Here is a 15,944-nt window from a genome sequence, read left to right as displayed (position 1 = left end):
GTTTTTCTGGTCATGGTTCTACAGCCATATGGGACATCAAGCTTTTGTACTCTCTCAACCTCAATCCCTTTAATCCTTTTCCATACCAGATGATGCCAGCAGCAAAGGTCACCTGTCTGTCTGATCAGGTTACAAACTAGAGCCTGCTGTTTGAAGCACATACTTCTAGACCTATCATAGACCTTTGGGAAAGGCACTGGCTGACCCTGGGCCAGCGGTGTCCAACTTGGAGGCCCCCAGTCCTTGGAGCTGGGTAAACTATTTCCATTATTTTAAAAAGCCTACTAAGAGCAGTGCTGTACCTCTTAGCTTATGGATGGATACAGGCTAATGAAAAGTTTGGATTTCTTTCCTTTATGTTAGAATGTTGTCAACAAAACATGATTTAAGTGTGTTACCTATGATCTTCTGTTATAGGTTCCAACAAAATATGACCTATGGGCTAAATCCAGCCCACTGCCTGTATTTTTGTAAAAAAAAAAAAAATTCATTAGAACACAATCTCATTCACTTATGTTTGTCTGCGGATGCTTTTTGTGCTACAATTTGGCAGCAGAGACTATATAGCCTACAAATCCTAAATTGTTTACAGTGTAGTCCTTTATAGAAAGAATTTGCTAGACCCCTAACTTGACTCTTTTTATTGTGACACTCAGCACATAGTGTTTTAATTGCCTGTCTTTCCCACTGTAGTAATTGAACTCCAGAGAGCAAAGATAAAATCTGATTCATAATCTTTATGTCTGGCTGCCCAACATAGGCCTGAAATATGAATTATGCTCAGTACATGTTGTTTAAATGTTTTATCATATGCTGACCAAAAATCTCTGACATGCAATTATATGTGCTTTTGTATAGTACAAAAATAGGGGCAAGAGAGGGAAAGAGTTAATATTGATTATGCTAATCTCAGTGTGCTTTATCTGTGAACTGGTTAGTTAATACTTTTTGTAATGTATTGGGTTGATAAATAGTTTTTCTGGAAATGGGTTCCAAGAATGAAAGTATGATGCCAGGAATTCTTGTGGGTGAGGAATTTGAGAAACAATACCTCAATCTTTGGCTGTATTCTACTTTCTCCTTCAGTAATCTCCATCCCACCCCCAATCCAACCTGGCAGGACAAGTAGAACTTAAGGTTACATAGAGATATTTCTTTTGTATGCTTATCTTATTCTTTTAATTTTATAAAACAATTTTGTGTTCTTACCAACATTATCATCTGGCTTCCAAAAGATGAAACCAACCCAAAGCTATCTGACTACTGTAGTAAAAAGGCCGTCAGGTTAAGTGCTGACATGGGAGTCAGCAGACCTTGGATCTTGCTGTGGCTCTTGAGCGGTTTTTTGACTTTGGGCACATCATTTAACATCTGTGAGCCTCACTGTTCAACATATTTCAGTTGAGTCACATCTGTGATTCTTTAAGATTTAATATTTATACTTCTCCTTTATTTTGAAAAGGATTTGGACAACCAGCAAGAGATAGAGAGGTGACCTATTCTATCTTCACTGTCTCTAGCAAACAGATAAGTAAACAATTACATGGATCATGGTGTTTTAGTGCCTTTTGATGGGCTTAGTATCTTTATCTGTCCTGCTTTCTCCTCCTGACAATATTCCTATTACCTGGGAAGTCAAAGTCTTTTTTCTTCTCCCTCTCCCTGCGATTTTGGTATGGGGGATTGAATCCAGAGATGCTCTAGCACTCAGTGACATCTCCAGCACTTTTTATTTTTTATTTTGAGACAAGGTCTCACTAAGTGAGATCCTAGAATTTGGGTTCCTCTTGCCTCAGCCTCCCAAGTTGCTAGGATTATAGGCGTGTGCCACCAAGACTGGCTGTTTCTTTTATTTTTTTTGTGGGGTGATATATAAAGAACATTTTGCCTAGGAAGTAATAGTTAAGATCCAAGTCAAAAGGAAAGACAGATTTTAGCACCTAGGAATTGGAGAATATATACTAGAAACTTGAGTCAAAATGCCTTTTTTCAGGCCAGTTTCCTGATACAGACCTGAAACTCAGGAGGCTAAGACAGGTAGTTCAAGGGCAGCCTCAGCAACCTAGTGAGTTCCTGTCTGAAAATAAAAAATAAAAAAGCTCAGTGGTAGATCAGTGGTAGAGTACTCCTGTACTGCAAAAGAAAAAATAAGTCTTTATTTCTTTTTTTTTTTTTTTGAAAATTTATTAGTGTATTATAGTTATATATAATAGAGGAGAATTTCCTTTTTTTGAGTGATAAAATGTCAAGTTTATCTAATTTCACTATTGATATTAGAATCATATTTTTCTTTTACCTCTAAAATGAAAACCAAAAAAAAGTCCTAATTACTGTTACTCAGCTTTTTGTCTCTAAAAACCTTTTTCTTTTTTAAAAAAATTTCAATTACTTTATTTTTTATTCGTTCTAATTAATTATACATGACAATAGAATGTATTTTGACACATTGTACACAAATGGAGCACAATTTCTTCTTCCTCTGGCTGAACATTGATGCACTCACACTGGTAGTGTAATCATACATGTATATAGGGTAATAATGTACATTTCAATCCCGTTCTTTCACCTTCCCTCATTCCCCTCTGCACAATCCAAAATTCCTTCATCCCCTTTCCCCCTCATTATGGATCAGCATCCACTTACCAAAGAAACATTTGGCCTTTGGTTTTTCAGGTTTGGCTTATTTTGCTTAACATGATACTCTCTAGCTCCATCCATTTACCTGCAAATGCCATAATTTCATTCTTTAAGACTGAGTAATATTTCATTGTGTATATATACCACATTTTCTTTATCCATTCATCTGTTTAAGGGCATCTAGATTGGTTCCATATCTTAGCTATTGTGAATTGTGCTGCTATAAACATTGATGTGGCTTTGTCACTGTAGTATGCTGATTTTTAAGCCCTTTGGGTATAAATCAAAGAGTGGGATAACTGGGTCAAATGGCAGTTCCAGTCCAGGTTTTCTGAGGAATCTCCATACTGCTTTCTAGAGTAGTTGCCCCAATTTGTAGTTCCACCAGCAATGTATGAGTGAACCTTTTCCCCAACATCCTTGTCAACACTTATTGTTGCTTGAGTTCTTGATAATTGCCATTCTGACTGGAGTGAGATGAAATTTTTGAGTAGTTTTGATTTACATTTCTCTAATCACTAGATATGATGAACATTTTTTATATGTTTGTTGATCAATTGTATTTCTCTTCTGTGATGAGTCTGTTCAGTTCCTTAGTCCATTTATTGATTGGGTTATTTGTCAGTTTTTTGAGTTCTTTATATATCCTGGAGATTAGTGCTGTATCTGAGGTGCATGTTGTAAACATTTTCTCCCATTCTGTAGGCTCTCTCTTCATATTATTGTTTCTTTTGCTGAGAAGAAGCTTTTTAGATTGAGTCCATTCCATTTTTTATTTTACTTCTTGTGCCTAAAAGCCTTTTTCAAAAAATGAACTTGAGGCCTGGAGAAGAGAAGTGACCTCTGTGGTCACATGGTGGAGCTAAGTCTAGATTGGAGCCTCTTTTTGCTGTGTGTTTCTGTTATGGTACGTTTTCCAGAGTTATAAGAGGTGTCATGGAATGAGCTAGGGGGCCTCTGCCCTTATGCTGGTTTTACTGCTGCATGCTATGTGGTGGTAGGCAGAGGAAACTGCTTTCCAGACCTCCAAAGCTGTTGTATCAGATGAGCTTGGGATCTTTAGATATCTAGTAGATAACTTGCTGGATGTAACTATCTATGAGAAGGCACAAGGTATGAGAGATTTTACTAATTGGCCTGCAGCTGGCATTTTATGTACAGCAATGACACACAGGAAAAGTATGCATTATTCATATATGGGGACTAATTGGCTGTTTTTCTATTTCTGGAAAGATTGTATTAATTTATATTTGTTTATTTGACCGATTTAAAAATGGTATCTCACTGTCTCCCAAACTAACAAGTGAATTACAACTCTGGACAGAGAACACGATGGGAATGTGACCTTTGAATCACCTCTTTAAAAGCCCCCTGTTCCGCTGGGGATATAGCTCAGTTGGTAGAGTGCTTGCCTCACATGCACAAAGTCCTGGTTTCAATCCTGAGCATGACAATGGAAAAAAAAAGTCCCCTGTTCTCTTTGATGGGCAGAATCACAGTCTCTGGGGCAGGAGTCCCCTGTGTTTCTCCTTTGCTATCAAAGCAATAAAACTTCTTTTTCCTTTTTTAAAAAATCATATCTCAGTGGAATATGTATTTCTTTGATTACTAGTGAATCTATTTTTTTTTCTTGTGTTCACTGGTTATTTGTATTTTCTCTAATTTGTGAGTTAGCTTTTCATGTTTTTGTCTAGATCCCAGTGTACTCATAGTCCTATGTTAGACTTAACTTCCAGGAAGCTGTTAGGATGATAAAGCACCGTCCCTGTGTCAGAAAGCTCAGCACAGGAGACAGTTAAAAGGCTAGATGATATGCTTCTGTCACTGTATACATGGTTGGTTATAAACTTTTGTGAGGAGTCAGATACTAGAAGCTAAGGATACTGACAAAGGTGGGTGATAAATGCTGAGTGGCAGCTCTGAGTAATGTTGTCTCTTGCTTTTCCTGTACAGAGTTCTGCCGGATTGACAAGCCCCTGTGTCACAGTGAGGATGAGAAGCTCAGCTTTGAGGCAGTCCGCAATATCCACAAGCTGATGGATGATGATGCCAATGGGGATGTGGATGTGGAAGAAAGTGATGAGGTGAGATTTCTCACCCTGCCATGACTCTCTTCTCTTCCTGTGTCAAAATATCCCTGAAAACTTTCTAGACAGAATGTTCCCTCTGAAGAGATGTTCTCTGCGTTGTTGTTTTTTTTTCCCCTCTAGGAATTCATTCTCATCAGGAGAGGTGGCTTTCAGCATAACAAGCCTTCAGGAGCCAGCCTGGCAGAGTGCAGGCTTTATATCTGTGTCTACACCTGGGTGGGTTCCCACCTGCCCACTGGCTAGGTGGGCTGATCTTTGCAGTTTCCCTGGATTCTTAATGTAATCCTGATATACATAAAGGCCATCTGTGCTTAGCCTTGTGTTGGCATGTGGAAAAGAAGGCCAAATAGTCATATTCTGTCATCTGGGAATTTATATATATTTGGGAAGACATAAATCTTAGAAGATCATTCTAAATTTCAAGTTATAATTGTTGGGAACCAGTTAAGAGTTTCAGATAATAAGAACTAGAGGAATCTCTAAATGGAATAAACTTTGTTATTGTTTTCTGTAACTTTTTATTTATTTAATAAACTCTGTTATTGTTTCACCTTTTGGCATTACTGTGGCTCCAACTCAATAGAGCCCAGAGTATAAGGTTGTTATATATGAAAATATTTAATAAAAGTTTCTTGATTTCATGCACTAGTGAAGTTACCCTGTTATGCCATATCTTTAAGAGAGAAAATGTACATTATGAGGGAGGAGGTAAGCTGTCTGAACTCCCTGAGATTTAGTCTACCTTTGAGTTTTGAATTCAATTTTGAATCTCACATCATCAGAAGGATTTAGAATAGTAAAAGACTGGCAGAGAGGAGTAACATGATGATGAAGAATATAGAAAGTATGAAGTAAAAAACATTCAACTTAAGTTCAGTAATGTCAATTGTGTCTATTATGTATGTGCCTTTCACTGTGCTATGTATGGAGATGGGACAATAAATAAGACAGACACATTCTGTCCTCATATAATTTACAGCCTTAGTGAAGACACTTTAGCCTGGAGAAGAGGAGATTGAGGTAATGTAATTTCTATCTTTAAATACATAAGAAGTAGGAAAAAGTCAGATTTTTTTTTTTTTTTTTGTATCAACAAATATGTAGAGGTAGTAAGAAACATGGTGGTTTTTTTCGGTTAGAGAAATTATGGTAGAAAACCACCAAAGAGTTGGAAAGTGGGGCCCAGGAAACCAGGCAGAGATATGTGTACCTGTACTTGAGATATATGTGGATTATTAAGCAAGGATAAAAATCATGATCAAAGTATCTGATTTTTTTTATCGTATTTAGAACTGACCTTCAAAGGATTAAAATTTCATTGATCTATGTTGAGAATAGAGCCAAGTTCCTGGTAGGGAAGGAGACTTACAGATGTTCTGATTACTGTCCTAGGGCATTGACTGGGGAATGGAATGCATAACAGTTAAGAAGGTGATGTAATCCAAGATCTACATATTCTTGGATATCTTTGTAATCCACTCCTCTTTTTTTTTTTTTCCAGTTCTGCTGAATTGCTTTGTCAATGAGGAAAGGAATAAAATGTTCTTTTTAGAGGAATGTTACCACAACAAAAAACTCATCAGCACAAACTGTTCCAAAATAACATAAAAGCTGTCACCCCGCTCTTCTCTGCATCAGTCAGGAGCTGTTCTTTTTCAGCATAGCTTCTGTATTGCCTTGCCTTTTCCTGTTCTCCCTCCAAGGCTAAGGCCTCTTGTGGTTAGAGGCTCCTGAAAATCTGGGGTTTCACAATCAATCACAAGCTACGTCCTTGAGAGAGAAAGTAAAATGTGGGTGCTTAACTCAGTCTAAACATATGAGACAGTATTGGAATTCAGGATCTAACTAGAAAGTTGGATAGATAACTTAGGGCTTAGAATGTCAGGTAATGGTTGATGAGGCATCATGGATGAAACGCTGTTGTGCTGGCCATGTTGTGCTGGTTGATGTTGGTAAATTTCTCAGAAAATATAAAAGGAACTGAAGGATTTACCTCAGTTCTAGAGCTTTTAAAATTTTAGCTATTTTTGAATTAAATCATTTTTTTATGGATTAATGTGACCAGAACATTAGTTTTCTTTATATGAATTAAAACATGTCTTCAGGGGCTCTTACACTATTACCTCAGCACCTAGATTCCTATATGTATTGTACTTGCTTCTTGCAGTCCACCTCCTCTCCACCCCCCCTCCCCTGATTGGCACTAGGAATAGAATCCAAGGATACTTTACCATTGAGCCATATCCCCAGCCCTTTTTATTTTTTATTTTAATACAGGGCCTTATTAAGTTGCTGAGACCTTGCTTCAAACTGGTGATTCTCCTGCCTTAGCCTCCCTAGTCGCTAGGATTACAGGTGTGCGCTGCTGCACCCTCTTCTGTCTCTTCTTTGATTTATTCTCATTAGCTAAGTGATATATTAACTCTACTGTGAACTGTAAGATTAGATTTACAGTAAACTCAGCAGGCATTTTATAAAATATACATAATCATTTGGTAGGGGGCAGCTACTTTGGCTGTTCAGTTGCTATTTTTTTTTCTTCTGGATAGCGGACGCTGTGTATTATGGGCCCTTCGGATGAGCAAGAGGGCACTATTTGTGATGGTGCCCTTCTTGTAAAGCTGGCAGGAGGTTCCATCATGCTGGCAGTATGGAAATTCATGACCTGTCTTCTGTTCTGAGTTCTGGTTGGACACTGCCATGGGAAAAGGATTTGTCCATGGAATAAGGCTGTCAGATTGTTCTGATAGTCTGAGGTGAGCCGACAGGGGCCTGCCTAAAAACACTGCCCTCTTGACTGGACCAAAGTCTTTGAAAGCAGTGTTATTTTCTTTTCTGGAACCCACATGGAAAATTAAGGCATTTATTTGGCCACTAAAATAAATTTTTATTGAATACCTACTATGTGTCAGTCATTGGTTGAAGGCTAGGAATTTAAAGTAAACTCAGCAGGCATTTTATAAAATATAAATATATTTACATAGTGTCCTAAAGAAATAAGATTTCTGGCCAGGCAGATGGTGTGTGCCTGTAATCCCAGTGACTCTGGAGGCTGCGGAAAGAGAATTGCAAGTTTAAGGCCAGCCTCAGCAACTTAATGAAGGCCCTTTTTATTTTTTAGAAAGGGCTAGGGATTTAGGTCAGTGGTAAAGCACCCATGGATTCTATCTCCAGTACTCCCCCTACCACACACTAAAAAAAAAAGTTCCCAGCACAAATAAAGAATTATCAATACTCAACAATAGAAAACAAATAAATCAATAAAAAACAGGAAAACAGGAAAAGATTTGAACAAAGACTTCAACAAGCGAGATACATTGGTGACAGTATTACTAGCCATTAGGGAAATGCAAACTAAAACCATAATGAGATTCTGCTGTACAGTTATTAGGATGACTAAATCTTAAATGGACACTACCAAGGGCTGGGTGAGGAAAAAGAGCCACTAGAACTCTTACTGATGGGACTTCAAGATGATACAGTCATTCTGGAAAAGTTTGACATTTTTTGTGTTTTTTTGTTTGTGTTTATGGTAATGGGGATTCACTCCAGGGGTGCTCTGCAACTGAGCCATACCCCCAGCCATTTTAAAAACTTTATTTTGAGACAGCGTCTTGCTAAGTTCCTGAGACTGGTCTTGAACTTGTGATCTCCTGCCTCAGCATCCCAAATTGCTGGGATTACAAGGTGTACACCACCCTGTGTAATCAATGTTTTCTTATAACCATAACTTACTATGTGTCCCAGCAATTCTACTTTTAGGTATTTAGCCCTATAAAATTAAAATTTATACTCACACTAAAATATATACATGCATGTTTATCACAGCTTTATTTGTAATCTCCCCAAACTGAATATAGTCCATATGTCCTTCCTTTGTGAATGGATAAACACGCTATGGAAAACTACTCAGCGATACAAAGGATTGAACTGTTGGTGCACACAGCATAGATGAGTCTCAAAAATTTTATATCAAGTGAAAGAAACTAGTCTCAAATAGTTTTGTCCTATATGATTGCATTTATACGACATTCTGATAAAGGCAAAACTATAGGGATGGAAATTAGGTCTGCTACTAAGGATTAGGAGTATAGGGAAGGTCTGAATAGAAGGTCAGCATGAGGAATACTTTTTTGTTTTCCTGTGTCCATTACGTTGATATAACTATGCATTAAAATGTATAGAACTATATGCACACAAAAAAGTTAATTTCATCACATATTAACTTAAAAAAAGTTTCAAGCATAATATCTGCCATATAATTCAAGCTCAGTGAATGCAAGTTACTTTATTCTATATTTCCAGGAAATTGACATATATCTAACTGTTGTATTTTTATGTTTGTATGATTGATGTGCTTATCTCACCAAATTGTGAGCCCCTTTAGAGCAGGGACTGACCTTATTTAGTTTGTCTCTGTTTTCTTCAATGACCAGCATATCCTATAACAAAATATGGGCTTAATCACTGTATTGAATGATTGACCAATGTCACTATAGCAACATGGATTAGGCTGAGGTGGGTGTTCAGGGCAAGGGAGATTTTCATAGATTTTTAAGTGGGATGGGTAAGTAGCTGTATGAGCGCAGGAAGCTGCACAGTCTACTTAAGATTCTAGTTTCTGTGATGTCTGATATGGATGTATAACACAGAGTTAATGCCTTCTCTTCTGGAGCCAAACACACATGACTCTCCCTCTTACCACCTATGCAAGCTTGGTGAAATTACACAATTTATGTCAGCCTGTTTCTTCATTAGCAGTTGGAATTATAATAATGATAGGTACCTTATAAAGTTTCTGTGAACCATAAATAATGCACCTGGTACAATGCTTGGTAACAGTTTTTATTGTTATCATAAGAAAGAACATATATTTTGATGCAAACAGTATTGTGTTCAAAACTTGGCTGTATCACTTACTTCCTTAGGCAAATAATTTCACCTCTCTGGGCCTTGATCTTTTTATTGGTACTGGGAATTAAACCCAAGGGCACTTAACCACTGAACCACATCCCAGCACCCCCACCCCCTTTTTTAAATATTTATTTTTCAGCTGTAGTTGGACACAACACCTTTATTTATTTATTTATTTTTATGTGGTGCTAAGAATCAAACCCAGGGCCCCGCATGTGCCTGGCGAACACTCTACTGCTGAACAACAACCCCAGCTCTATCCTTTTTGTTTTTTATTTTGAGACAGAGCATTGCTAAGTTGCTTAGGGCCTCTTGAAGTTGCTGAGGCTGGCTTTGAATTTGAGATCTTCCTGCCTCAGCCTCCTCAGTTGCTGGGATTATAGATGTGTGCCACTGTACCTGGTGGTCTTGATTTTTTTTTTTTTTAATTATTTGAGGAAAATAACTGCTTGCAAGATTATTGTGAGAACTTAATGTTTGCAAAACCCCAAGCACCATTCCTGGCACATGATGTGTACTCACTCTGTTTTTTTCCCCTCAGCATGATGGTTCAGTGAGGTTTGGCCTATATAGCAAGAATTCCAAATTAGCCTTTCCATCATTCCATGGGACTACAACATTCAGGTATGGGAGCTACCACAGCAGTGTGGCTGACCTGATGAGGGCCAGGATACTGTAGTAGATTGTTGTATTTTTGCCCGAGTGGTTGATGTTAAGAAAGGGGGCATGATAGAGTATTTCTAGGGGCTTCATCTTCTCTGGAAGCTTGCTCAGCGTCAACCTGAGAACTTTAGAAAAAGGTCTGGTTTTTTAAAAAAGGTCTGGGTAATACCTTCTAATGTTTCCCTACCCATCTGGAAGACTAAAGGATTTTGAACAGCAAGTTGTACCATAATACTTTAGAAGATGTGCTTGAATTTTAGCAAGATAGAAGTAGACTTCTTTGGCTATCATGAGCTAATTTGTATGAAGATAAGTATCTGGGCTATCCACAAAAGTTTTTACCATGACTAATAATAATTTTTATTCTGCCTCAGCTTTGGGCATCATTCCTTAATATCCAGATAGCTCTAGACCAAGTGTTCTCTGCCTCTAATTTCTGCCTTACCAGTTCCTGCTGAACATGCTGCCAGTGATCTTCCTAAACTACATTTTTTGGTTCTGTATTTTCTGAATGATTTCCTTTTTCTATTTCCTCTGACTTCTTGTGTTGAATGCTGCATTTTTTCACATTTGGTCTTAACAATTCTTAAGATTCTCTAGTTAGGCAATGGCACATGTCTGTAATCCCAGAGACTTGGGTGGCTGGGGAAGGAGGATTGCAAGTTTGAGGCTAGCCTCTGCAACTTAATGAGACCTTGTCTCAAAATAAAAAATAAAAAGGGCCCCTGGATTCAATCCCCAGTGCCAAAAAATAGAATAGAATAGAATAAAACAAAACAATAAAATAAAATAAATTGTCCAGTCATACTACTTTGGTCTGACTGCTGTTCTCTTTGTATCATAAACATTGTCTATTTCCACTCCCTTTTCTTTGCTCAGGTAGTTCTCCCTACCTAAAATTAAACTCTCATATTCCTCTCTGTCTATATTAATCTTAGTTGTCCTTTGGTATGAGCCAGCCTCACTTTTCATGCACTCTCCCTGACTTTTTCATCCTCACTAGTTTCCCTCATCTCAGTACTAAGTCCTACAGCACATAGCCTGTATCACTCTAGTTAGTACTTAATTAGAAATTGTCTTTCTTTGTGCCCTAATGATTGTGACTGTGTTCGTTTGTCTGTAAATTTGTCTTTCTCTGCAACTATTGGAATTACTAAAGCACAACTCATCTGATTACTTCTACCTTGTAAGGGTAGTGTGGTAGAAAAGGAGCATCCTATAATATGTCAAACCCAGATGATTATATATTCATTTAATTCTCAACCACTCTATGAGGTAGTTGTGATTAACTCCATTTTAGAGATGCTGAAACTATGAGTAGCTTATTTAACTAATCTAAACTTTAACCTGCTCTTTAGCTAGTGCTCTCACTCTGGTTTTAGATCATCTGACTAGTTCATGTTATCATGCATTCATTCCCTTACTCTATGCTACAGTCATTCCAAATATGCTCTTCATATCCTACCACTGTGCACTTGCTCCAAATCCTGATCCTGGGAGAGCAAGAGTACAATGTTGATTGGTCAGTGGGGTCCTTTGGATTTGTAAATTTCTCCCCATGATAAAGCTGAAATCAGTAGAATTGTTTCTCTGGAGTTGCTCAGGTCTGGGCTCTGTCCATGTTAATGTATGACTTGTAGGTCTGCTTTCCTCTGTGACCTTCTTCCCTGCCCTATTCTGTGAATCATGTGCAAAATCTGACTGATAGAGGTCAGATCATTTTAGTTGAAATAAAGGGAAAACCTTAGAGGAAAAACACTAGAGGGGCACAGATAAAGAAATAAAAGAAAAAGACACTGAGAATACCAAAAGATTATGTAACAGAGCAAAAGCATATGTTTTTGGAGCAAGAAAGATGAAGTATGTAGGTGTACTTTATTAGTTACTGGACCTTGGGAAATTTCTGAAATTCTGTGAGCTTTTATCCTCACCACAATTTCTGCCTTAAATGATTATAGCAAAGAAGAAATCATGTATATGTAGTGCCCTGTCTGTGTCCTGGTTTATAGTTGCAATATTACTACTTCTTCTTTTCCTATTACCACTGCTACAGTGTACTAGTCCTGTGCTAGCTACTCTTATGTACACTTTTCTTCTAGAGTCTCTACAAGAAATCTGTAAGACTGATAATATTTATAGTAAGGAAATTGACTTAATAGGACTGACAACACTTAGTTTTCCATTTTGGGGGAGGGAGTTATTGCAATTCAGATCTGCATCAGACTGATAACATTGTTCTAAACATGGATTGTTATGATGGTTTCACACTTCTGTGAATATGCTAAAAACCATTGAGTAGTATGCTATTAGATTTTATAAAAATCTTAAGAAAATGAAAGTATTGCTACTTTGATTGGAGTGGTGTCACCTTCTAATTGCCTTTCTATAATCCAACCCTTAAGAATCCTTAGGATTCAATAACACTTTGAAAGCCTTATTGATTTTGGTCTATATTTCTCTTACCCCCAGCTTTGACAGAGAAGCCTTGATGCTTCCAAGTCTGAAGTATCAAAGAGCCCTATTTTGCTGAAAATGAGGTTGCTCTGTTTTTGGGTGGGTATCTGTGGCTTTTGAGAACACCAGACTGATGAGTCCTAAGGCATTCTCTTTGGAAAAATTTTGTTCTTTTTCCCTCCATACCTCCTCCCTCCCTCGATTCTTTCCCTTTTCCTTTTTTATAGTTGACCCTGTTTCTGAGGAAACAAATGTCAAAGAAGCTGTAAGATAACCCAGGTTGTAATTCCCTTTCACCCACATACCAGCGTCCTGAATCAGTTTCTTGACCCTTATCTTATGGAGCACCATGTGGAGAGTCATCAAAGACAACAGGCTGAGTTGTTTTGGTTTTATTTTTCCTGGATTCACCTTTGTGCTCAGGGCCTCCCTTTGATTCCCACTGCTGCAGTATCACTCCCAGGCACCATGTTGGCCTAAGGGAAGCAGAACTTTCCCTTTTGTTTCTGGAACCAATTCTGAACATTGATTTTCTTTGCATTCCCCCTTCTTTTTTTCTGCTTAAATTTGGCTACATGCAGATTAACCTCGGTATAGGTTTCAAATAGATACGTTTCTGTTGCTGCAGCAATTCTTCTTTGACCTTAGTTTGGAGGTACCTTTTTGCTTTTCTTCTTTTCTAGCTCTCTGCCTGTATCCTGGTGCAATTACCATCCTATCTCCTACTTCAGTGTAATAATCTGAACTCTAGCCTTAATCCAGGACAAGTATAGATTAAAGTCTTCTCAGGTACTTGGGACAGAGCAGAGATGACCAAAATCATGACATTATTCTTCAGGTTAAACCTGTTCCTTAGGCTAAAGAAATTTCCTCTCCCCTCATCTTTCTTGTAAATAATTATAGGGAAGTTGTCACATTCACCTACTAGGAATGGCTCATAGTTTATGGGCCACAACTTCCATTGAGTCCAAGTTTTTTGGCACTGCTTTTGGGTTTCTTAGAATAAACTATTTGGAAACTGACTTTTTAAGATCTGGGATGTTGCTATGTGCCTAGGCTGGCCCAGAACTCCTGGGCTCAATCAATCTTCCTGCCTCAGCCTCCTGAAGAGCTGGGACTACAGGCATGTGCCACCAAGCCTGACTCGGACATTGAGTTTTTATATTTCTTTATTTAGCCTTATTGGGGGAGAGTGAACACAGGCTCTCACACATGCTAAGCAAGTGCTGTACCACTGAGCTACAATCTTGAGCTCTAATTTTTCCCCCGATACTGGGGATTGATCCTAGGGCCTCATGCTTGCTAGGTGAGTGCTCTGTCACTGAGCTACATCTCCAGCCTGGACATTGAGTTTTTAAAAGTATAAGTATCAGCTTTGGAATTCAGGTCCACATTTTATAATAATAGCTGTAGGGCCAAGTAGTTTGGAGTTTTACTTTCCTCATCTATAAAACTGAGATGAAAATAAGAATCTCTTTGCCACTGGCAAGCCCTCAGACTAGTGAGAGAGGTATATGTATAAATAGCCAATGATAGTAGCACATTTTAAGGGCTGGTAGTAATGGCATTCACAGGAACTTGGAGCTTCAAGAGGAATAAGGGCGTGATCTAATATGTTCTGTATAGCAGAAGATACATTGTCAGTTGGCACTCAGACAAGGATACCAGTTGCCAGACAAGCTGAGCTATGCAGCAGAGAGAGTAGGCATAGTTTACAATCTGTCCCATTGCTTTAGCCAGATACAGGATGAGGCAGCAGCTCCCCCAGATGGTATTCCTCATGTTTCCAGGAAAACCCAGACGGTGGCTTGTTTTGACAGACAAGGAAATTCCTTCTCACCAAGCAGGCTGTTGTTTTGATTCCTCCGCTCTTTGTTGTGCAGTCTGCTTTGTCTATTCTGGATGGCAGTCCTGTTGATGACAGGGATTAATTACATTTGTAAGGCTTCTTTGTATGTCTGTATATGTCTGTCTGTATCTTTGTATTTCTTTGAACATATAAGTCATTTTTTGCTTGTTTAGATACATGTCTTTCTGAGTTTTGATGTTTGTTTGTGAATGACAAAAAGTGGAGGAAGGGAAAGAAGACTGAGCCAAGGAAGTAGGGGCTGAGAGAAAGCCCACAAACCAGTTCAGAGACCAGGGAGAAAGGTAGAGGCAAAGGGTTAGGCCTAATGCAGGACTTTGAGGTAAAAGCAGAGCCAGATAGGTAATAGGAGCCCAAAGATACTGTTAGTCTAGGCAAGCTCTGGGCTCTACAAAATGGGAGGCAGAATGCAAGGGCCAGGAATGGTCAAACCATCAGAGAGAAAAATTCTACTAAATTTCTGACTCTTCCTATCCAAGGAAGAATAGGCAGCTGGCTCCCAAGGCCCTGCTTGCCTTTGTTTGTTTATTTATTTATGTATACTGGGGATTGAACCCAGGGACACTTTACTGGTGTAAAATAAACTTTAAAAGGGGCACACCCATAGCCCTTTTAATGTTTATTTTAAGACAGGGTCTCACTAAGTTGATTAGGGCTTGGCTGCATTGATAAGGCTGGCCTTGAACTTGTAATTCTTTTTCCTCAGCCTCCCAAGTTGCAGGGATCACAGGCGTATGATCCTGGTTCTTGCTTGCCTTTAGATCTAATTGATGTTTGTGTTTATTTATTCAAATCTCTGTTCATGTTTGTATCTGTATGTGTGTCACATTCAGTGTACTTTATGGTATTAGGAAGAATTGGTTCCCAGTGGAATGTTTGATTCACTTGTGGATTAATAACATTCTTTTTATTCATTCTTGTGTTGTTTTCTCCTTTTTTCCTTACCCCTTTTCTCTTCCTTCTACAAATTTATTTAGTATCTGCTCTGTGCTGGATGCTGGATGTGCAAAGACTAATAATAATAAGGCAGACACATTTCCTCCCTACAAATATCTCACATATTATTGAGGCAGAAAGACATACATGTTCAATCCTGGTAAGTTTTATGACAAGAGAAGAGTTCAGTGTGCTCTGGAAATATAGAAGAGGGAAGGTAACCCATCTGAGGATTTCAGAAAAAAACTACTCAGGAGAGATTATGCCTGTGATGAATTTTGGGTGATGGGTAGGAGTTAACCTGGTGAGAGGGCTGAGAAGGATATACCAGGTGGAGGGACAAATATGATGTCTTTGGGGATTTATGAGTCAGTGGTTCCTTT

The 15,944-nt window shown here is 38.4% G+C and overlaps 1 protein-coding gene across 7 annotated transcripts in view; it reads left to right on the top strand.

Annotated features, from left to right (window-relative positions):
* Positions 1-15,944, top strand: part of Stim1 (stromal interaction molecule 1) — a 258,583-nt gene that overhangs the window by 158,971 nt on the left and 83,668 nt on the right. For all 7 annotated transcript variants that reach the window (XM_046441805.2, XM_046441801.2, XM_046441803.2 and 4 more), the window contains exon 2: positions 4,591-4,721. In XM_046441805.2, the coding sequence (XP_046297761.1) occupies positions 4,674-4,721 (48 nt within the window). In that variant the 5' untranslated portion in view covers positions 4,591-4,673. The remainder of the gene's footprint in view (positions 1-4,590; positions 4,722-15,944) is intronic.

Source organism: Marmota monax, unplaced genomic scaffold (genome assembly GCF_021218885.2).
Source record: "Marmota monax isolate L192 unplaced genomic scaffold, Marmota_monax_Labrador192_F-V1.1 WCK01_AAM20220418_F8-fsc00068, whole genome shotgun sequence".
Taxonomy (NCBI): domain Eukaryota; kingdom Metazoa; phylum Chordata; class Mammalia; order Rodentia; family Sciuridae; genus Marmota; species Marmota monax.
The sequence above is the reverse complement of the archived record's forward strand: the minus strand, read 5'-3'. Positions and strand labels throughout refer to the sequence as shown.